The sequence below is a fragment of the Triticum aestivum genome, chromosome 4D (genome assembly GCF_018294505.1).
Source record: "Triticum aestivum cultivar Chinese Spring chromosome 4D, IWGSC CS RefSeq v2.1, whole genome shotgun sequence".
Classification (NCBI taxonomy): Eukaryota; Viridiplantae; Streptophyta; class Magnoliopsida; order Poales; family Poaceae; genus Triticum; species Triticum aestivum.
Window position 1 is genome coordinate 31,128,635 of NC_057805.1, and position 22,968 is coordinate 31,151,602.

At 47.2% G+C, this 22,968-nt stretch overlaps 3 protein-coding genes across 4 annotated transcripts; all 3 read left to right on the forward strand.

The window, feature by feature from the left end:
• The first annotated feature begins 2,791 nt into the window (after positions 1–2,791).
• On the forward strand, positions 2,792–13,494 carry LOC123095951 (phosphatidylinositol transfer protein PDR17). 2 transcript variants are annotated; one of them, XM_044517519.1, is made up of 7 exons: positions 2,792–3,076; positions 5,320–5,409; positions 6,373–6,549; positions 6,631–6,729; positions 6,812–7,057; positions 7,201–8,088; positions 8,286–8,828. In XM_044517519.1, exons 2-6 carry the CDS (start codon positions 5,347–5,349, stop codon positions 7,492–7,494), a joined length of 879 nt encoding a protein of 292 aa, XP_044373454.1. In that variant the 5' UTR covers positions 2,792–3,076; positions 5,320–5,346; the 3' UTR covers positions 7,495–8,088; positions 8,286–8,828. The 2 variants fall into 2 exon arrangements, with proteins under 2 accessions (XP_044373454.1, XP_044373455.1); XM_044517520.1 differs by lacking the exons at positions 2,792–3,076; positions 5,320–5,409; positions 6,373–6,549; ... (1 more) ...; positions 6,812–7,057; positions 8,286–8,828 and adding exons at positions 10,296–10,387; positions 12,016–12,192; positions 12,275–12,373; positions 12,456–12,701; positions 12,841–13,494 and having other exon boundaries at positions 7,778–8,088.
• Positions 13,495–16,248: 2,754 nt separating this feature from the next.
• LOC123099510 (phenolic glucoside malonyltransferase 2) lies at positions 16,249–18,054 on the forward strand. Its single transcript, XM_044521657.1, has one exon. The coding sequence runs from the start codon at positions 16,402–16,404 to the stop codon at positions 17,788–17,790; it is 1,389 nt and encodes a 462-aa protein (XP_044377592.1). The 5' UTR covers positions 16,249–16,401; the 3' UTR covers positions 17,791–18,054.
• Positions 18,055–20,958: 2,904 nt separating this feature from the next.
• Positions 20,959–21,969, forward strand: LOC123096615 (malonyl-CoA:anthocyanidin 5-O-glucoside-6''-O-malonyltransferase-like). The gene has a single exon (XM_044518380.1). It carries the CDS (start codon positions 20,959–20,961, stop codon positions 21,967–21,969), a length of 1,011 nt encoding a protein of 336 aa, XP_044374315.1.
• Positions 21,970–22,968: the final 999 nt, after the last annotated feature.

The window sequence follows — 22,968 nt, forward strand, 5'->3', positions numbered from 1 at the left end:
CCTATCCATGAAGATATAGACGACTTCATAGCTTGGCACTATGACAAAAAAGGTATTTTCTCTATTAAATTGGCATATAAAGTGGCGGTGGATATTCGCGACCAGGAATCCCGTGTAGGTCTGACATCTTCTTCTAGTGCAGATAATGTTTTCAATTGGAAGAAACTATGGTCGCTGCCGCTGCCAGGCAAGGTGCTACATTTCTTATGGCGGATTACCACCTACAGTTTGCCATTACGAACAAAACTTCAGCGCAGAGGTATGAATATTGACACTATTTGCCCTCTGTGCTTTAGACAAGATGAAGATGCTGGTCATTGTTTTTTAAAATGCAAAAGGGTAAAAGGCATATGGAGACATGCTCTATTAGAACACACCAGGCTTCGGCTACTTGAATGCCCAGATTCTTTTAAATTCATGGAAGAAATTCTTGAGCTTAAGAAGAAGAAGAAGAAAATAAAAACTTGCATTCTTCTTTGGATGTGGTGGCACCAGAGAAACAAAGCTAATGTGGGAGATAGACTCAGGTTGAATGATAAAATATGTTTCTCAATTAACCACTATCTTGTTAATGCACTGAAAAATGTGCAGCCAAGCAAACACACAAGACAGAACACTATCCAAAGATGGACTCCTCCTCCACCGGGAATTATGAAGCTTAACACTGATGGCGCCTTTCAAGAGGAGACTCATTCTGGAGGTTGGGGCTTCATTCTAAGAAATGATACAGGTGCATTAATAGCGGCTGGAGCAGGAAACTTGGAATATTTAGTAGGTGCTCTGCACTCTGAAGCATTGGCGATGCTCTATGATGTGAATGTGGCAATCAGGATGGGATGTGATCGGCTAATTATAGAAACCGACTCTCTTTTGCTAAAGCAGGCTATAATGTCAAATACTTATGATCTTTCACAGCTAGGTGCTATCTTTAGAGATATCAAATATCAATTTAGAGTTGGTTTATCTGATGTATCTGTCAAACATTGTAACCGGGAATGTAACCATGCTGCACACACTCTAGCTGCACATGGCACAACCATGAGTAGGAGTACATGGGAAATCTGGCTTGGCAAATTTCCATCCTTTGTATCAGATTGTGGAGCTGGAGATTCTGCCAGCACTGCTTTATAATGGAATGCTGCGTGTTCCTTTTAAAAAATTGTTAATGCATATAGCTGAAAATAATATCACTGAAAACTATGTTCAAATACGAATCCAATGATATATTTTTTAGTGACATGCATTATTATTTTCTTACTTAAATCTATGGTCAAAGTTTGGCACTAACTATACGGAGTTAGAGCATCTCCAGCCGGCCCCCAAGACGCCCCCACGACCACTTTTTGGGCGTCGGCAGTAAAATATCCTCCCACTCGCGCCCCCAAAGCCTCACTTTTGGCCGGATTTAGAGAAAGTTGACGCCAGCAGTCCCACCCCAAACCCAGCCCCCTGGCGAGCAGCTGCGCGTGTCCCACAACCTCTCTCCTCTCCCTGCCCCTCTCTCTCGAGCGCGGAGCGCGTCGGCGCGAGGCGGAGCGTCGCTAGAGGTCCGGGGTCCAGCTCGGGCGCGCGTGGTCGGCGTCCAGCGTGCTCGAGGCGAAGGCCAGCCCCGAATCCCTCTCCAGCGCCTCGTAACCGTCCGGGGAGGCGGCCGGCAAGCCAGCGGCAGGGCGAGCTCGGGCGAGGACGAGCGGGGCTGTGTGCGAGGCAACGCGGCACGGGGCCAAGTAGCGGGAGGTGCGGGGGACCCGACGACGAAGGACCAGGGCGCAACCGGCCCGGGATGAGGCGGGCGCGTCGGCGGAGCCTCCTGCCGACCACGGAGCAGCAGCCGGCTCGGGAGCAGGGCCGGATGCGGGTGCAAATGGAGTGAGACGGCGTAGCTGGGCGCCGGGGGCTTGGGCGGAGGCCGGGCCAGTGCGAAGACGGCCGAGGCGCGGGCAGAACCGGCTGGCGCAGGAGCGGAGGCCGAGCGGGGCGGCGCAGACCTGCGCGGAGTCAGGGTCGATGCAGGCGCAGGACGAAGCGACCGCAGTGAAGCGGGCGCGCCAACGCCGGGGCCGAAGATGCAGGGTGCGCGATGGAAGAGCGAAGCGAGCGGTCAGAGCATGCTCGAGATGACCGGCCGGCGCGAAAGGCCGCCGTCCGGCTGCCGGACGACAACGTTCGCGTGGACGCCGCCGGTGTGGCTGGCCGCCTGTGCTCAAACGAGCCAAGCTAGCTAGCTAGCAAGCGCGCACACAGCCGAATCGATTGGCTCTGCTCTGCTAGCTAGCTAGCTGGGTACGAGTACTTGTACGCACAGGGACGGAGGTGGCCAGCGAACCCTCGTGCGGAGGAGCGAGCTCGGCGGCGAGGCCGGGCCAGCCGTGGCCTGGGGCGGGCATGGCGTGGGCCTTGGGGGTGGACACGGCCGAAAACATTTTCATTCCGTCAAAATTTACGCCGACAGCCCCCCAAGCCGCGAAAAATGCCTCTTGAGGGGCTCAATGGTCGGAGATGCTCTTAGTACCGTATCGTGGACTGCCGACCTTCCCCTGTGCGATATTTTGGGGGTCCCCGTGCCGAGTCGTTCACATGCATGCAGTACGGGCCCCGTTACACATCTGGTGCGATGTCCACTAAGTACTAGGAAAGTTCGCCACCGGACCCGATCCCACCCGTCAGAATCCAAAACCCTTTGGCGCAAGTCATTAACCGCTCCGCAAAGCTCTTCATCGTCCACAAGCTGACCCCGAATGGCCGGCTCCTCCAAATCCCTCCCCATCGCAACATCAACAACAGTAGCGTGAGATTCCATGGATTCATTCCACGCCGTCGTTTCCGTGTTGCTTCCCCGGCCCAGCTCCTCCCTCTGTCTCCCCTCTCCCCCACCTTCTCTTGGATTAGTCTCGCGCTCCCGAGAGGTCAGGAGGAGAAAAGTCACAGTCCAACTCTCTCGCCATCTCTCTTTTTAACGCCTGTCCAGGTCTCGCCGCCATTGCGTCAGGGACTCTCTCGGAACCCCGGTTCTTGCCATACTCGCAGGTCTGCTTCGTCTGCCGGGGCTCCCGTCGAGGTCGATCCTGCCATCCTGGTATGGAGATTTATTCTTGATTCAGTTTTCATTTCTTGGTCTTGTTTGTCCTGCTGGATTGACAACTGCTGTGGTGGATTCTTGCCCATTCATATTCTGATGATGTATTGAACTCCTCGTGCCCGGGTTGTATTCCCTGCCCCTGGTGATTGATAAATCTTGCGCTTGTCTCTGTGAAACCATTCATCAGGAATCTGTCATTCTCTGTTTCATTTAACCGTAACTCTGCTAGTATGAACATCAGAACATGTTCATCTTCAGGGGGGAAAGCTCCGTAGCACCAACAATAGAGCTTTAAGTATATCCCGAAATCTTTAGCCTATTTCCTTGTGAGCCTCTTCTTATTTCTTTCCGATTCGTGTTGCCTTGGGATATCTGGGATTCCTGCCCATCGATCTAGATGATAAAAAGTAACGCGTCGAACCTTCAGTTTCCACAAACTTTTCCCTTAAAAGTCAGAGTTGAATGCTTAGGCACATTTCCCGGCCACGTGATTTGAGAAAATGGATGTCGCGGTCCGACTTGGTGCCAAATTACAGCCACCGTCGGTTTACTTGGCCTTTGTGTAGCATTGCTTGACAGATAGTACCACGATTGTTTCTAGAGGTTGTACTTTTCCATTGAGCGAAATTGCTTGTGTTTTCTGTGTCATAGTGTGGTACAGTAGTGATTAGGAGTTTAGGACGACGTCAATAGGCTTGACATTTGCCTGCTGTACGTGCCGAATTGATACATGATAGCAAAACAAGGGAAAGAGGCACCCATCGTTTTGCGCTGATAGAGACAATTTATAAATCAATGTTCTTTCTTATTTATGCAAAAAAATATTTGTGGTCTGTAATCCATTCGGACTTGACAATATGGTAAGATTCATTGTTTGGTAGTCTCAAGTATGGATATTGACACACAAAGTATACTATGCATTAATAGGCTAGAAATTTGAATACTCGCTCCGTTTCAAATTATACGAAGTTATAGATTTGTTCTGAGTCTAGTTTACAGAAAAATGTGCTAATATTTTTCACCAAGTTAATGCAAAAATGTGGGTGATAATATCCACAATGATAAGTATATGTGGCCCGGAAATATATTTTATGATGAACCTAAAGAAAATAATTTGGTGTTACAGATGTTGATCAAACTCAAATGATTTGAAATGGAGGGGGTATATTGTTATCACCATTCGTCTAACTTCAATTGCCGTTCTGTAGCGTTACAGGAGGTTGACAGCACTACAGCAGATCTATCAAGGGGTTGTACTTTTTCATAGAGTGAACACTGCTTGTGTTTTGCGTATCATAGTCTGGTACAGTGACTAGGACCACGCCAGTAGGCTTGACATTTGGCTGGTGTACGTACTGAACTGGTACATGATAGTATCAAATAGGGGAAATAGGCAACCATAGTCTTGCACTGATAGACAATTTGAAGTTAATGCTCTTATTGATTTGTGTGGAAATGGGGTCCAAATATTTGTGGTGTATAATTTAGTCAGAGTTCACAGTAATGGTAGGTAGGATTCATTGTTTGGTAATGTTCGGACATATACACTTTGGAGTATGAATATTTACGCACTTCGTTTCAAACTATTTGAAGTTCTAGCTATGCCGTAAGTCAAACTTCTCCATATTTGACCAAGCCTGTAGAAAAAATTACCCAGAAACTATAACATCAAATATTTATAGTGTGAAAATATATTTTATGATGAATGTATCAAAATTAGTTTGGTGTTGTAGATGTCAATATATTTCTTCTAGGCTTGGTCAAACTTAAAGAAGTTTGAATCAGCGCCGCCAGCAACGAGAGAAGTTTGAATTATTATCACCTTGTGAGCAACTGTAATTTCCATTTTATAGTGTTGTGGTTGAAGTTTTTACAATACCAAAAGAAAAGTAAGATAACATCAAGCATCTCTTGTTGGATTTGCGACGAACTTTCAGAGTCTTGATATTTTTCATCCAGTCTAGGTTTATGTTTCTCTCAAAAGCCACTATAAACTTATTTGGAAGTCTGGTCAAACAAGAAATTACATTTTTCATACATATGCATTCATATCAATTGTGCAAGATCAGGCAAGTATATTCATTGACCATCATTTCAAATTCTGTTATTCTTCAATAGATATTTGATAGTTCTTGCACGTACTATTTAAAATGTAACTGCACTCGAACATTTGAAGTGGATTTGCACAAGGGTTGGCCACTGTCACCTAATTTTGTTCCAAATACTTTTTCTGTTTAAAGGTTGAGCATCATTGAGTTAAAGAGAACATGTTTCGGAAAAAGCAAGCTTCTCATTTTGATTCAGATGATGCTGAGCAGAGACAAGCAAAGGTATTTTTGAAAATTATCATATTCTGGTTACCTCGTGGAGAACTATTAGCATGCAGATTTTATGGCTTCTAGTAAATAAATTACAATGTTGACCCCCCTCCTAACAAGGAAAAGAAAAGGTAAAAAAATTCATGGTGGCTGCATTTGTCTCTCTTGGGCTTCAGCCTTAGTTGCATTTGTAATAAAATGGAGTTGGTCGAACTGTAATATAGCCAAGTAGAAGCCCGAAAGATCATGTCATGGTAAATCAAGAAGAAAGGGGTATTATGTCAGTTTATCTCCTGCATACATACTATATTTATTGTGACCCAAACAGCTTATTCCCAGTCCTTGTGTTATGAGTTAATTTTGCTGTCATTCCAGCTTATTGATAACGATTCTCGGTTTTATGCACAGACAACTCCACGATTACAAAGTTATGTGCAGTTTGTGTGTGTTGTTCCGCTCAAAGGAATATAAGCATCAATCCATCTGTATAACGTACTTCAGATACTTCCTTGCAAAGGATGATCACATCTCACCCTCTGATGATAATGACCATTTGACAAAATGTGTCTTTACTTAGCACAGTCTTTTGTCAGCAATTCAGAGTTCATGTAGTCTACTAGTTAAATTTTGTTTTGCACAAAATCCCACAATGTAGATTTTAGGACTACGAAATGTCTTACCATGCATTCTTTCATCTAGTTGTACATATATCTGTATGTTGCAACAGAATCACCGTAATCCCCTTTGGAACCAGAGCCTGCAGGAGCTCTCTTAGGAGTCGTTTTCATCTTTCCACTTCACTGGAAGCTCGTAAGGGGACTACAGTGATAAAAATACTAGTTCAAGGAACTTGTGTTCATCGTTATCTGTATAAAGCATACAGGGTTTACACGTATTTATTATTCTAGTCTGTTAATTCAAACATGTCTACTATTTTCTAATCAATTCTCACATGTAACAATCTCCTGGGGACAGATCAAGGAACTAAGAGCTGCTCTTGGGCCTTTATCTGGCCGTGGAGAGAAATATTGCGATGAAGCATGCTTGATAAGATATCTCGACGCCCGCAACTGGAATGTTGACAAGTCTAGAAAAATGCTGAAAGAAAGTCTCAAGTGGAGGGCAACTAAGAGACCTGAGGATATTCGCTGGGTAATTTTTCTTTTCATTTTCCTTTCTTGCATTTCATCGAGTAGCTAAACTCTTCTTTAATTGTTTTATTCTTCCTTTCAGCCGGATGTTTCCGTTGAAGCAGAAACAGGTAAAATGTACAGGGCAACTTTCACAGATAGAGAGGGCAGAACCGTGGTTGTAATGAGACCGGCAAAGCAGGTAGGAACTCAACATGTTCCTTGGTTCAGAACTGCCAGTCTCCTAGAACTCACCTGTATAATTTTTGTTGAAACACTTTCAGAATACATCGTCTCACGAAGGGCAGTTGCAGTATCTTATATATACCTTGGAGAATGCTGTTCTCAGCCTGCCTGAAGGTCATGACAAAATGGTGTGGCTGATAGACTTCACAGGGTGGACACTGGCCCATGCAACCCCCTTCAAGACTGCCAGAGACTGTATGAATGTCCTGCAAAACCATTACCCGGAGAGGCTTTCAATTGCATTTCTGTTCAATCCGCCCAAAGTATTTGAGGCTTCTTTCAAGGTGTAGGCTTACCACTTCATAAAACATAGTGTTGCATGTCCCCTTTTTATCCAGGAAGCTCTTTGATTTGAAAAAAAAACTATAGATCAATACAAATAAGTACCATACTAATTTTCCAACTTGGATGTTTCAAATGCTTTCAGGTTCTCAAAGTACTGGTTGACCCGAAATCAGCCCAGAAACTGAACTTTGTGTACAAGGAGAACGATGAGAGCATGAAGACTATGTACAACCACATTGATCCGGAAGTCCTTCCTGTGGAGTTTGGAGGGAAGAACAATGCCGTGTACAACCATGAAGATTACTCTAAGTTGATGACAAAGGATGACATCAAAACAGCAAGCTTTTGGGCAGCAGATGTTAACCATGTCGTCAGCGTGGACTCGGTTCCTGAGGTTAAGCCGCAGTCGTCACTAATTGTTGCTAAAGCGAGTTGAGGAACATCGGCCAGCCATCTTATCTATTATTGCAAAAGTTGGTTGAGGAGCTTCAGTGAGCCGCTGTGACGGTTCTCGGTACAGCTCTGGAAGAGAAGAGGAATGTATCGATATGTTTGCATAAATAAATGTAACTGCAGAATATCTCGCTTGTGATGTTACAAAAATAGTTAATACAACAATCCTATAATCCCTTGGCCAACAATTTGACACACTGAAGAATCCAAAGCCCTTTGGCGCATGTCAGCGATGCTGGCATGTTACTCCCCAAAACGCTTCAGCTGACACTCAACAGCAACAGCGTGATTCCACAGATCCAGATCCATTCCACGGCGTCGTTTCGGTGTTGCTTCCTCAGCTCCTCCGTCCTCCCTCTGTCTCCCCCTCCCTCCCTCTCTTCCATTATTCTCGCGCTCCCGCCCCAGTCCAACTCTCTCGGCGCCTCTTTTTTTAAATTTTAATAACGCCAGCCGGCGACGCCTGCGCAGGTCTTGCCGGCACTGCGTCGGTGAATCTCGCAATCCCAGGTTCTTGGGCATAGTAGCAGGCCCGGTCCGTCTCCCTGGGGCTCCTCTCCTCTCGTGGCCGATACTGGTACGTATGGAGATTTTCTTGATCCACTTTTCATTTCCTGTTCTTGCTGGATTGACAACTGCTGTGGTGGATTCTTTCCCATTCATATTCTGATGATGCATTGCACTACTCGTGCTCGGGTAATATTCCCTGCCCCTGGTGATTGATAAATCTTGCGCTTGTCACCGTGAATCCGTCATTCCCTGTTTATGTCACAGTGACTCTGCTAGCTAGTACGAACATCACACCATGGCGTTGCAGAGGGCGCCACGCCCCATCGGCCGTGCCTGGATCGAGAGACGGAGCCGCCCGCACGCGCTGGGGGGCGGGGGAACCTTCTCCCCTCCTCTTCCTTTGCCGAGTCCACGGCCGGCGGCAGCGGCTGGGTGAAGGGGATCCTGCGTGACCACCAGGCCGACGGGACGGCGCGGGGGAGGTAGCTGCGCGCCTTCCACGGGGCAGCGGCCTCCAGGCGGGAGACGACGGCGGGGAGCGAGGACGGACAGGAGTGGGGGCTCTGTGCCGCCATCCACCTTCCCCCCAACCCCTGATCTAGATCCTCCATGGGGGGAATTTTAGATGAAGAAGATAGAACTGACATGTGGGCCCCACATGTCGACAGACAAAATTAATGGAGTAGCACACTAGAATTCGAGCTAATACCTCCGTTTCATATCTTTTGAATTAGCTTTGTCTTAAGTCAAAGTTCTCTATATTTGACCAAGCCTATAAAAAATTGCTAATATCTATAACATCAAATATTTATAGTGTGGAAAAATATTGCATGATTAACCTAACATTAGTTTGGTGTTGACGTTAATATATTTCTTCTAGACGTGGTCAAACTTTAAGAAGTTTGACTTAGGATAAATCTAGAACTTCGAATAATTCAAAACGGAGGGGGTATATTATTATCACCTTGTAACCAAGTGTAATTGCCATTTTATAGTACTCCCTCCGATCCCTTTTACTCTGCGCATAAGTTTTTTTCGTTTTTTCCGCAATACTCTGCGCGATCTAGATTTGTAGTGGTTTCTTCCAAGTCTATCCCTAAGACTAGCCACAGTGGGAGTAACTTCAGCAGTAACATCGAGTCCAACTCAGCAAATTTTCTTATGTGGCAATGAGTTAATGAGGAGAGAGGTAGTTTGAGTAACTTAGCTAGTTACTGTAACATCACATGTCCCAATGCAACATGAGTCTATAACCTACTCCCTCCATTCCAAAATATAGTGCGCCCGCGCTTCCCGAGGTCGAACTTTGACCATAAATTTAACGAACGAGACCGACTGCGGCGGGAGAAAAAGTTACATAATTAAAAACTTCTTTCGAATACGAATTCACTGATATAACTTTTGCTCCCGCCGCAATCGGTCTTGATAGTTAAATTTACGGTCAAAGTTGAAGCACGGGGATAGAGGAAGCACTACATTGTGGAATGGAGGGAGTAATAAATGAGTCTAGGGATATGTCTATGTTACTCTCCATTGTGGCTAGTCTAATCTTCAGCCCCACATGCAACGCTGCCTCCTCCTGTGCATTAATTTCTGACCACGCATGCATCACATGCAAAGGAGAATGGGCCAATAACAGCCATGCAGAGAACACCGCGGGGGTGGGGGGAGGAAATGAGGAGGACGGGCCAATAACTGGCTCCCGTGATTATCGCTTTCCAACTTTCCTGGTCACTGCAATTCAACTAGCACAGGGGCAATTTCGTCCAAAATCAATTATAAGCAGCTCTCCTTGGTATGGGTGATGTGAGTTATGTGCAGACTAAAAAGGATAGAAGGGAGTACCATGGTTGAACTTTTTACAATAGCGAAACAGAGTGAGGTAACATCATGCATCTCTCGTTGGGTTGGGATTCCCAACGAACTTTCACAATCTTGATATTTTCATGCTGTCTAGGTTTATGCTTCTCTCGAAAGCAATTATAAATTTATTTGGAAGTCTGGTCAAACAAGAAATTATATTTTCCATACATATGAATTCATATCAAATGTGCAGAATCTATCATGTATATCAATTGACCATCATTTCAAATTCTTTTGTTCTTTGATAGATAATTGATAGTTCTTGAATACATATGCATTCATATCAATTGGTATTTTCTTGCAAGTACTATTTAAAATGTGACTATACTCTACTCGAACATTTGAAGTGGCTTTGCACAAGGTTTGGCAAATGTTACCTAATTTCACTCCAAATGCCTTTTCTGTTTAAAGGTTGAGCATCATCGAGAGTTGAAGAAAACATGTTTTGGAGAAAGCAAACTTCTCATTTCGAGTCAGATGATGCTGAGCAGAGACAGGCAAAGGTATTTTTTTAACAACAATATCATACTATGGTTACCTTGTGGAACTATTATCATGCAAATTCCAAGCCTTCTAGTTGAATAAATTACAGTATTGAACCCCCCCCCCCCCCCCCCCCCCCCCCCCCCCCCCCCCAAGAAAAATAAAAGGTAAAAAAGTTTCATGGTGACTATATTTGTCTGTTTCACCTTTCGTCCTTATATGCATTTGTAATCAAAGGAAAATGGGCATTGCCTAGCGCCTCCTAGGCATTGCATTTTCCAACAGAGAGCACCGCGCTAGATGAAAAAAATGGCCCAGACATTTGTGGGCGTTTTGCGGCACGACGTTGGATATGCCCTTCCATCGTTTTTCTGCAGTTTATACATGCTGCTTTGCTCAAAGGAATATAAAATGCATCAATCCAGCTCTATAATCTACTCCCTCCGTTCACTGTTATAGGATGTTCTAACTTTTTTTCCCGAATGGATGTATATAGACACATTTTGGTGTGTTTGTTCACTCATTCAGTCTCTATGTAGCACATATTGACATATCCAAAATATTTAATATTTGTGAGAGGAGAGTACTTTAGATACTTCCGTGCAAGGATGGTCAAGCCCTTTGATGATAATGACTGTTTGCAAAATGTGTTTTACTTGGCATAGTCTTTTGTCAGCAAGTCAGGGTTCGCATAGTGTACTAGTTGAAATTTATTTTGCACAAAATCCCAGAATGTAGAATTTTAGGTGTGTGAAACGTCTGACCAAGCATTCTTTCATCTAGTTATACATATACTTGTATGTTGCTACCGAATCACCGTAGTCCCCTTTTGAACCAGAGCCTGCAGGAGCTCTCTTAGGAGTCATTTTGATCTTTCCACGTTACTGGAAGCTCATAAGGGGACTATACGGTGATAAAATGTACTAGTTCTTGTCGCAGAGAACTGTTGTTTCCGTTATTTCTTTTTTTAATAAAGGACGCTTTTTAAACTTTAAATATAGGATTAAGCATATACGAAACATGATGAGCAACATCTGGTCTGTGCCTAGCTAAGATGCACAGAGTCAAACACAAACAGCCTGCCAAAAGAAAAGATAAAAACTGACATATTGGTAACAATAAAGTCATACAAGACCGGCACTATGTCTAGGTTGTGAACTGATCCGGAGATTATGCTATCACCCATGTTGGGTACCCAGTCCACCCACTCCAACTGCACACATACATACAAGGTTCAACTATTGTCCATCGTTATCTGTATAAAGCATACAAGGTTTACACATACTCCCTCTGGTTTTATATACAAGGGCACTTTTTCAAAAATACAATTTGCATCTATACAAGGCCTCTATCTCCTTCTAAGAAATATCAATTAGATTTTTGTCTCGTATGATGATGCTTATTAATGCAAATGTTGCATGCAGCCCTAGAGAAAGAGGCACCACATGCAAAATGTTTAATTAGCCTGGAAGAACATGAGAGTTTTTTCACACAGTTAATCATGCTATTTATTAGTTAGTTTAATTTTCTTGGTATAAGAGGGATAGTGGTCTTTTATACAAAAACGGAGGGAGTATTTATTATTCTATTCTGTTAATTCAAACATGTCTGCTATTTTCTCATCAATTCTCTAATGTCGTGGGGACAGATCAAGGAACTGAGAGCTGCACTTGGGCCTTTGTCCGCCCGTGGAGAGAAATATTGCAATGAAGCATGCTTGGTAAGATATCTCGAGGCCCGCAACTGGAATGTCGACAGGTCTAGAAAAATGCTAGAAGAAAGCCTCGAGTGGAGGGCAGCCAGGAGGCCTGAGGATATTCGCTGGGTAATTTTTCTATTTTCATTTTCCTTGTTTGCATTCATCCGGTAGTTAAACTCCTTATTGATTGTTTTCTTCTTCAATCCAGACGGATGTTTCAGTTGAAGCAGAAACAGGTAAAATGTACAGGGCACCTTTCACAGATAGAGAGGGGAGAACCGTGATTGTAATGAGGCCTACAAAGCAGGTAAGAACTCAACATGTTCCTAGCTAGCTTGGGAACCGACAGTCTCCTAGAACTCACCTGTATTTTTTAAAAACAATTTCAGAATACATCATCTCACGAAGGGCAGTTGCGGTATCTTACATATACCTTGGAGAATGCAGTCCTCAACCTGCCTCAAGGTCAAGACAAAATGGTGTGGCTGATAGACTTCACTGGATGGACACTGGCCCATAGAAGTCCCTTCAAGACTTCCAGAGAGACTATGAATACCGTGCAAAACCATTACCCGGAGAGGCTTTCAGCTGCATTTATGTTCAATCCGCCCAAAATATTTGAGGCTTCTTTTAAGGTGTATCCTTTTTTCTTCATAAATGTAGTGTTGCATGTCTCATTTTTATCTAGGAGGCTCTTTTATTAGGAACAGCTATAGATTGATACAAAAAGGTACCATGCTTATTTTCCAACTTAAATGTTTCAAATGCTCTCAGGTTCTCAAAGTACTGATTGACCCGAAATCGGCCCAGAAACTGAACTTCGTGTACAAGGAGAACGAAGAGAGCATGAAGACAATGTACAACCACATAGATCCAGAAGTCCTTCCTGTAGAGTTTGGAGGGAAGAACAGTGTAGTGTACAATCATGAGGATTACTCTAAGTTGATGACAAGAGATGACATCAAAACGGCAAGCTTTTGGGGGGCAGATGGTAACCATGCCATGAACGGGCACTCGGTTCCTGAGGTTAAATCGCAGTTATCACTAACTGTTGCTAAAGCAAGTTGAGGAACATCGGCCAGCCATCTCACCGGCTGTTGCTAAAGCAAATTGAGATGCATCGGACGAGACTTGCCTGCTCCCTTCCCATGCTCCCATCCGTGCTCCCGCATACGTGGCTTGATTTGATTGGAAGAAAATAAGGCCCGGCCCCACCCCCTGAAAATCAGGAGGGATGATTAGATTAGAAAAGAAAAAGGGAAAAGAACAACCGGAGGATGAAGTGGGAGCACGGATGGGAGCATGGAGAGGGAGCAGGCAAGCCGGATCCAGATGCATCAGGCAGCCATTATAAGCTTACGATGGCCTTCAGTACAGTTCTGAAAGAGGAATAAAGAAATGCAACTGCAGAATATCTTGCTTGTGCTATACTTGTCCATCACCAAATAGGTGATTTCATTACTATCTCATGGCCAAGATATCCACATACCAAGTAAGATCCAGTGATTTATTTTTGGGAAGATCTAGTGGTAGAGTACTCCTCCCACAAAATAGACCCCCTACGTTTTGTCTTAAAACAAACTTAAAAAAAATTGACCAAAATTATAGATCAACATTTACTATAAAAGGTAAATATACTATGAATACATATTGGGTGTTTCCCCAACCCCAGTACGTTTCTACACCCCCTTGATAAAAGTGGATCGGTGAAAATGAACAAAAAACAGTCCTATCCCTGCATGCATGTGTGCTGTTTTGCCCACCCCCCCAGAAATTTTCAATGAAGATTGCTGAGAGAGAGAGAGAGAGAGAGCCATGAGGGGATGAGAAAAACTGAACAAAGAACAAAAAATTCAACGATAATTATTGAGAAAAAATAAAATATATTTCAGAAAATTATTGGCATGAGGGTTCAAAGTTACCCTTGTGCATGTGCTAACTGCCAAAACTGAATGCCAATTGTTGCTCCCTGAACTAAAAGGCACCAAAAAATGAAATTTGAACTAAACTAAATGACAGCTTTTGCGGGCACACAAAATCTGAACCTTTTTTTCAAAAAGGAGGTTGAACCCCCAGTCTTTGCATCAAGTGATGCACACAACCATTTTATTATTCTTGCAAAAAAAAACCATTTTTATTATACTATTCAACAATGTCTTACCAGATAAAACGCTGATCCTTCCGAATCCACCTTCTTGGTGACAAAAACCGCTTCCACCTACAATCTTGATGATAATGGTGGTCATGATCAGGGCCGCTTGCCCTGACCTCAGTCCTACGCACATCATCTAAAACCGGAGCACCGGTCCAGCAGACCCTTAGCGCACACCGCATGCGCACGCTCCAGAAGTTGTCGTTGCCGTCTTCCGCGAAGCCATCTTCGAGGCAGAGATCAGTGAAAATACATTATCAGGCCTACTGTCGATGCTACCACGACCCTAGATAGCACCATCGCCCAGCGTTCGTCCATCATCACGAGCTTGCCGCATAGACTCGGCTTACACCCGGCTACACAAAAACTGAACTTGAACAGAACTTAATGACCACTACTTCCCCAGAATTTTTTCCTAACCTTCAAGCCCCAAAAAGCTCCATCTTGAGCCCAGCGCCGAAAACAGGCAGCTCCTTCTTGGCTGCTAAAGCCACCGGAAGCGACACGAATGTCAGCAGGCTTGTTGCGCAGACCCGCAAAAATGATCTTGCTCTGAAAGTTGTATCTCTGAATTTCAAGAGCATGTATCTGATCGTGGTGGGATTCAACACCACTGACACCCCATTCAATTCATTTCCAGCGTGTATCTAATCTCGAAAAAATGAAAAATAATAACCGGGAAAAGAAGGACTAAAAAGGAAGAGACGAATATGATGGTTTAAGTAGTGAAATGAGACATGTAAATAGACTGAAAACTTGCTAAACTAGTTAACTAACCTACCTATGTGGTAACACACAAAACTGAAAAAAATGATACCTAACACTGAAACTACAAACAGGACTGAAGAAATGACACCTAACACTGAAACTACTGACGATAACTGATGAAAATGATGCCTACTCGTTGTTGCCGGCTTCATCTTTTTCAAGTAGTGCACTGCTAGTACCATAGATGTTCAATGTGCATGCAAATCCTTTTGGGGGTTTCGATGCAGGGGAAGAGGGAAAACAGAACATGAACAAGGAGATTCAAACCAAAATGTCCTACCCCCAAGACAGACCGAGGGACTGAAAATAAATAGAGAATGAATGAAGAATGAAAAATGAAAAACTGAAAACCGTAAAAAGAGAGAATGAGCACTAAATACAAAAATCTACAGTATAAAGGAAAAAAAACTCTAAACAAATGAAAGAAACCTGCACTGAAGATGACTGAAGCTGTTTTTTTTTCTTTACATTGGTGTACGTACACGATTGCTATTTGTGAATTGTACTGTGTTACTTTTTTTTCTTTTGCGGTGTATTGTTTTGGATATGTCTAGGACACATCTAGATGTGACATAATTATGTCACATCTAACCTGATGTCTACCATGTTTGTGGTCTATTTGCTTTTTGTCTCAGTTTTTTTTTTGTTTCTTGTTCTTGTGTTATTTATGGAAGCTTAGATATGACATCCATAGAAGACATCTAAATGTGAATTAGACAAACTGTATTGTTTTACTCTTCACTCATGTCTCTCAGACGGTTCTGATGTTTCTCAGCTGACTGGGGTACAACAATTTCTGAGCCGATCCTGCGTACCATTTCATTTAACGCTGAGATTCGTGTGAGTAAAAGAATTTATATAAAAAAACGTATAGATTTCTAGCAGCATCTAGAAGCATGCAGGATCTTTTACACTAGTCATTTATTCTTGCAGATTTTTCGTATATTAAAAGCCTTTAAAGCAGCATCTAGAAGCATGCAGGATCTTTTACACTAGTCATTTATTCTTGCAGATTTTTTTGTATATTAAAAGCCTTTAAAGCAGCATCTAGAAGCATGCAGTATCCTTTCATATATCTTTGACTTACGAAGCAGCTTCGCGGCACGTCGATCTGTCGATCGATAAGAAGTCAAGAACGTGTTGGCAGCTAGTATGGTCCGCTTACATCGGGAAACACGTATCGAGCAGCAACGGGTGACCTCCCGCTCACGCTTTGCAACCACTGGAGAACTCGAAATCTGGTACTCCTCGGCGCCACCAGAATTGGTACGTTGTCGTCAGAGATGATGTGAGCAAGCCATACAGACCTTCTAGTATTAAGCTGCTCTGCGCCTCTGCTTCATCACCAAGTCCAAGTGCATACTTCCTAGTACTCCAGCACAGCAAGTGCAAGTTCCTAGTACCAAATAGCAGCAATGGCGCCAGCGCAGCAAGTGCAAGTTCCAGTGCAAGCCTCGCCACCCGCGATTCTCAGCGTCCTCGAGACCACCCTAGTTACTCCCTCGCCGAGTGCCGGTGCCGCCCCGCCGGAGTCCTCCCTCCCGCTCACCTTCTTCGACGTCCTCTGGCTCACCTCCCCGCCCGTCGAGCGCGTCTTCTTCTACCGCCTCGCCGCCGACGCCGACATCCCCGCCATCCTCTCCAGCCTCAAGGCCTCGCTGTCCCAGGCTCTCCACGCCTACTACCCGCTCGCCGGCCGCCTCCGCCTCACGCCCGGGACGGCTGACCGCCACGAGATCTACTACCAGCCGGGCGACGGCGTCACCTTCACCGTCGCCAAGCACCGCGACGATGTTGGCTTCGACGAGCTCGTCGCTGACAAGCCGAGGGAGGTCCGCAAGATCGCGCCGCTCGCGCCGCCTCTTCCCAAAGGGGGCGCGGTGCTCGCGCTGCAGGCCACCGTGCTGCGCCGTGGCCTCGCCATTGGCGTGGCCGTGCACCACGCTGCCTGCGACGGCGCCATCTCCACGCGCTTCCTGCACACCTGGGCGGCGGCCGGCACCGGTGCCGTCGCTCCGTCACCTCCTGTCATCGACAGAACACTCGTAAAGGACACAACCGGTCTCTACGACGCCTTCGTCAAAGCCATGCCGTCCGCCGACGAGATGGAGCACGTCAAGCTGTTCGAGGACAAACTCCTCGCCACGTTCACGCTGTCCAAGGAAGACATACAACGTGTCAAGGACGCGGTAGCCAGCGAGGCGGGGCGGCGAGGCGCGCCGCCGCCGCGATGCTCCTCGCTGGTGGCCACCTTCGGCTTCATGTGGTCATGCTACCAGCGAGCCAGAGACGATGCAGGAAGCAACGGCGGCGACCGCCCGACGTACCTGGTCTTCCCTGTCGACCACCGCGCGCGGATGAAGCCTCCCGTCCCGGACGAGTACCTCGGCAACTGCGTCGGCGGCGCCATGCACGCCGCGCCCATGAATCAGCTCGCCGAAGCCGGCGCCGGCGGCCTCTTCGTCGCATGCACGGCGGTGGCTGCGGCGATCGACGAAGCCGTGCGCGGCATCAGGTCACCCGAGACGATTGCGTTGTGGTTGGACAAGTTCAGGGAGGCTGCCGTCGCCGGGATGTGGACTGTCGCCGGGTCGCCGAGGTTCCGCGTGTACGACGTGGACTTTGGGTTCGGGCGGCCGGCCAAGGTGGAAATCGTGTCCGTGGCGAGAACCGGTGCCATGGCGGTGGCAGAGAGCCGGAGCAGCTCCGGCGGCATCGAGGTGGGCATCTCTCTTCCGGCGGCTGGCATGCAGAGCATCCAAAAGTGCTTCCAAGATGCCATTGACTGGCTTCGTCACCAGTAAACAAGTGATTCTTTTTAGGTCTGTCTAGGACACATCTAAATGTGACATAGCTAACTGATGTTCACTCTGTTTGTGATATATTTTTTTCCTATTTTTTTTGTTTCTTGTTGCTACATTATATACTTGTGAGAGTTTAGATGTGACATTCTTAAAAACATTTAGATGTGAATTAGACAAACTGATTCTTTTTTGCTGTGCAATTGTGGTAGCTCGTCAGGTGACATGGTTGCGTACACTACATGTAGCTTCTAGTCGGTTGTGTTCAGTTACTGAGATGTCAAAATGGTCAGCGTTTTGTTAAAAAAAAATGGTCAGCGAATCCATCATGCATATGCATAGCTAGTGATGTTGGCACATTAATATTCTTGGTAAAATTATTTTGGAGGTATATAAATCAAATTTTCTTTTGAACATCAGTACAGATGCAAACGCTCATACATACGCGCATATTCATCCCTATAAACGCATACACGCACACCCTACCTCTATGAGCACCTTCGAGAGATCGAGCCGGCATGTCATTTTGAAATTTACGAAGTCACTGTAGGCGCCTCATCGTCGACGGGAACCTCTCCTCTCACTGAAAGCGAATCGCTAGAAATCCTGAAATAAATTAATCCAGAAATAATGCTAGCACCAGGACTTGAACCTGGTGGGCTGGTGATACCACTGTCCCTCTAATCATCCGACCACAGATTGATTCGCTAAATCAAAAATTTCTTTGGTAAAAAAAAACTGTCAAAGCCATGACCGTTCACACAATTGGCGAATAGTCTACACCAGGGGCGATAAAGTTCAAAATACACCAAAAAGATCAAAAGTTGAATGGTTCTGGACAAATAACTTTCTATCTTTGGGAGAACATACTCCATAGTAAACTGATTGATTTTTAGTTTCAATCGAATCTCGGCGTCCGCTCCTTCTTCCTTCAGCAGTGCCACCCCTTCCCTTCCTCGTACAAAAACTACACCTGCATGCATGTGAAAGATAAGGACATCTTCAACGTTGTCCATACACGTAAAACATCGAGGGCCGTGGACAGCAGACATGGGGCAGCCATTTAACCGGATGCACCAAATGTTCGCCCCGGGTCTGGCCGCCTCCATTTGGCATGCATATTTTGCTCAAGTGGCAATTTATAGCATATGTAAATAAATGTAAACACATGCAATCACAATCATGGATCGATAGTATATTTTACTCCCTCCGTTTCTAAATATAAATCTGAATCCTTTTTTTTTTTCAAATACGCAAGTTGTGTATCATTTCATTGATAGGTTGGGAGAGAGTACAAGGGTGAGCGTCTTAGGCTTCGTACGCATGAGATGGCGGGCCTAAGCGCTAGTTGAGCAGCGAGGAAGGGAGGATGCTCAGCCTCAAAGTTTACAACTTAGGTTAAGAGAATGATCCTATCGAGCCCTTTGGAGCCGGCTCTTGCCCAGAGTTTCACCTCCTGTTGTATATCCTCGATAAGCTTGTTGTAGGAGGGTGCAGCATTGTCGAAGAGAACTGCGTTCCGATGTTTCCAAAGTGCCCAAGAGGTGAGGATGATGATGGAGTTCGTCCCTTTGCGGAGGCGGCTGGCACGCCGGCCGTCGTTGCCATCCACCAGTCGAAGAAGCCGGAAGTGCCATCAGGGAGAAGGGCGGGAATGCGGCACCATGCCATGATGTCGTGCCAAATGATGTGCGAGAAGACGCAGCCTACGAGAAGGTGGTGCAGTGTCTCGTTGTCTTGGCTGCACAACTTGCAAATGGGGTCGTGAGGAAGATTGTGGCGCGCTCGTCGGTCAGCGGTCCAGCATCTGTTGAGAGAGGCAAGCAAGAGGAATATCTTCGCATTGGAAGGAGCCCAAGTCTTCCAGATGGGGCGCCGGTGGTGGCGCCAATGAACAGTGCTTGGTAGGCTGATCGCGCGGAGTAGTTCCCATCGGCCGTCCATTTCCAGGAGAGCTTGTCGGGTTCGTTGGAGAGCTGGACAGTTTGGAGCATCCTCCATAGCTCGACATATTTGACGACCGCGCGGGGGTGTAAGATGCCGTGCATGTCGGCGATCCAACCTCTGTTGCTGAGAGCGTCGCTGACAAGGCGTTGGCTCCGGCGGCGCCTCGGAATGAGGGCAGAAATGGTAGGAGCAATCTCGGGGATGGAGCGCTCGTTGAGCCAATGATCCTGCCAGAACTTGCAGGTGTTGCCGCCGCCGATGGTCCAGGTCGTGGAAGACGGAAGAGCACAGAGGCCTCGTGATCGGACAGGAGGTGGAGATGTTTCCAGGAGCGGTCAGGGTCGGTGCGCTGCAACCATAGCCACCTGGTGCGGAGGGCGACGCCAGTACGGTGCAGATCGCGGATCCCCAGTCCACCAAGCGCGAGGGGACGGCACACCTTTTGCCACGAGATGATGCAGCAACCAGCATGGGTGTCCTTGTTGCCGTGCCAAAGGAAATCTCGAATGAGCCTGTTGACCTTCCCGAGGATCACTGGGTGTAGCGCTAGCGCTAGCAGGATATGCACAGGCATGGCGGTGAGGACGTGTCGGACTAGAGCAAGCCGCTGGCCACGGGACAGCAGAGAGGCTTTCCAGGTGGCGAGCTTCATGGTGAGCTTGTCGACGAGCGGAAGGAGGGCGGAGGCCGGCACTTTGCGAGTTGAGAGCGGTAGCCCGAGGTATTTGATAGGGAATTCCGCCATCGGGCAGGAGAGGGAATCTGAATCCTTTTAGACATTACAATACAAATTACATATGGATATATATAGATACGTAGTTTCTTACTGAAATGTTTAGAAGAACTTATATTCAGGAACGAAGAGAGTATTTACGAAACCATGTGCCCATTTTTTCTACAGAGAGTCAAGAGCAGGTTCGAATAGCTACCTAGCTAAGCTAGTTTGGTTTTGCTCACGTCAGGCAACAAGGGCCTCGTAACCACCGGAAAACTCGAAATCTACTAGCAGTAGAATTTTCTCAAACAAAAGCAAACTAGCAGTGGAAAAACCATAATACTACTGTATTTACCAGCTCTGCTGAGCACCACCACCAAACTGGCACGTTATCATCAGAGTATTAAGATGGCGTCAGTGCTTCAGCAGGCCAGACAACGCGATCGACGAAGCTAGCCCATATATAGCTGCTCTGCTTCATCACCAAGTACACATACCTAACAGCGGCAATGGCCCCAGCGCAGCAAGCCTCGCCACCCCCGATTCTCACCGTCCTCGCCACCACTCTCGTAGCGCCCTCGCCCAGCGCCGGCGCCGCCCCGCCGGAGTCCTCCCTCCCGCTCACCTTCTTCGACGTCTTCTGGCTCAACCTCCCACCCGTCGAGCGTGTCTTCTTCTACCGCCTCGCCGCCGACGCCGACATCCCCACCATCCTCTCCAACCTCAAGACCTCGCTGGCCAAAGCTCTCAGCGCCTACTACCCGCTCGCCGGCCGCCTCCGCCTCACGCCCGGGACGGCTGACCGCTACGAGATCCACTACCAGCCGGGCGACGCCGTCACCTTCACCGTCGCCGAGTACCATGGTGATGTTGACGTCGACGAGCTGGCCGTCGACCGGCCGAGGGAGATCACCAGGATCGCACCGCTCGCACCGCCACTGCCGAAGGGCGGCGCGGTGCTCGCGCTGCAGGCCACCGTGATGCGCCGTGGCCTCGCCATCGGCATGGCCGTGCACCACGCCGCCTGCGACGGGGCGACCTCCACGCGCTTCCTGCACGCCTGGGCGGCGGCCAGCACCGGCGCTATTGAGCCACCACGCCCTGTCATCGACAGAACTCTCGTGAAGGACCCAACGGGTCTCTACGACGTCTTCGTGAAAGCCAAGCCGACCGCCGGCGAGATGGATCGCGTCAAGACGTGGGAGCACCGACTCCTCGCCACGTTCACGCTGTCGAATGAAGACATACAACGCGTCAAGGACGTGATAGCAAGCGAAGCGGAGCGGCGAGGCGCGCCGCCGCCGCGCTGCTCCTCGTTGGTAGCCACCTTCGGCTTCATGTGGTCATGCCACCAGCGAGCCAAAGACGATGTAGGAAGCACCGGCGGCGACCCCACATACTTGCTCTTCCCCGTCGACCACCGCTCACGGATGAAGCCCCCCGTCCCGGACGAGTACCTCGCCCCCGCGCCGCCGTTGCCTCGCCGACCCCGCCGGCCATGCCATCCCGCCGCCGCCTGAGCCCGCCCCGAGTACCCACCGCCGGTGGTTGCCACCACCGCCGGTGGTTGCCACCACCGCCTCCACCCCCGTGCGCCACCATCTCCTGCCAACCCCGCCTGGCCCTGCTCCGCTCGCCGGCGCGCCACCGCCTCCTGTCGACCCCGCCGGCCACGCCATCCCGCCGCCGCGCGAGCCCGCCCCAAGTACCCACCGCCGGTGGTTGCCACCACCGCCTCGGCCCCGTGCGCCACCGCCTCCTGCCGACCCCGCCTGACCCTACTCTGCTCGCCGGCGGGTGTACCTGGAGAGAGAGAGAGAGAGATGAGAGAAACCTGACAAGAGGGCCCCACCCAGGTCAAAACCGCCGTTGACTAGTGCCACATCAACAGAGGGTGGAGAAAAACCAGCCAGGGGGTGTTTTGTCCGGTTTGGGTTTGTTTGGGGGTAAAAGAAGCCAAAAACTAGATCAGGGGGTAAAGTGAATCACCCACTTTATTCAGGGTAGTAAAATGGACTTTTTTCTTTTCAAAATATCGCATATTTCAGTGGGGTCTGAAATACTTGTATCGCTGAAATTTTGAGCCCAATTCAAACTAAAATTTAAGTTAGGTTACACTAAAATTTGTTGAATTTTGAGAAGTCAAAATCTGAAATAATTTTTGAAATATGCAAAATTTCCAAAATTTGCATATTTTGGGATGTCGGAAATATTTTTGTTTCCGAAAAAAAAAACCTTGGTTATGACCGTTCAAACAATTGGCGAATACTCTCTACACCACCGGCGATGAAGTTTTAAATACACCGAAAAGATCAACAAGTTGAATGGTTAGTGGCTATGGCTGACAAGTTCTGGACAAAAGACTTCCTTTGGAGCACATACTCAATAGTAAATCGATTGTTTTTCAGTTTCAAGCGGCTCCTTTTCCCTCCACAGCACTGCCACACCTGTTCCTTCCTCGTACGAAAGCTACACCTGCATGCATGTGGAAGATAAGGGTGTCTTTAACGTCGTCCATT

Excerpts from the sequence above, each read along its gene's own strand:
- LOC123096615 (XM_044518380.1), top strand. The coding sequence starts at position 20,959 with ATGGCCCCAGCGCAGCAAGCCTCGCCACCCCCGATTCTCACCGTCCTC.
- LOC123099510 (XM_044521657.1), top strand. The coding sequence starts at position 16,402 with ATGGCGCCAGCGCAGCAAGTGCAAGTTCCAGTGCAAGCCTCGCCACCC.
- LOC123095951 (XM_044517519.1), top strand. The coding sequence starts at position 5,347 with ATGTTTCGGAAAAAGCAAGCTTCTCATTTTGATTCAGATGATGCTGAG. Across the intron at positions 6,550-6,630 it reads GACCTGAGGATATTCGCTGG|CCGGATGTTTCCGTTGAAGC; the intron begins GTAATTTTTCTT and ends TCTTCCTTTCAG. Across the intron at positions 7,058-7,200 it reads TATTTGAGGCTTCTTTCAAG|GTTCTCAAAGTACTGGTTGA; the intron begins GTGTAGGCTTAC and ends AAATGCTTTCAG.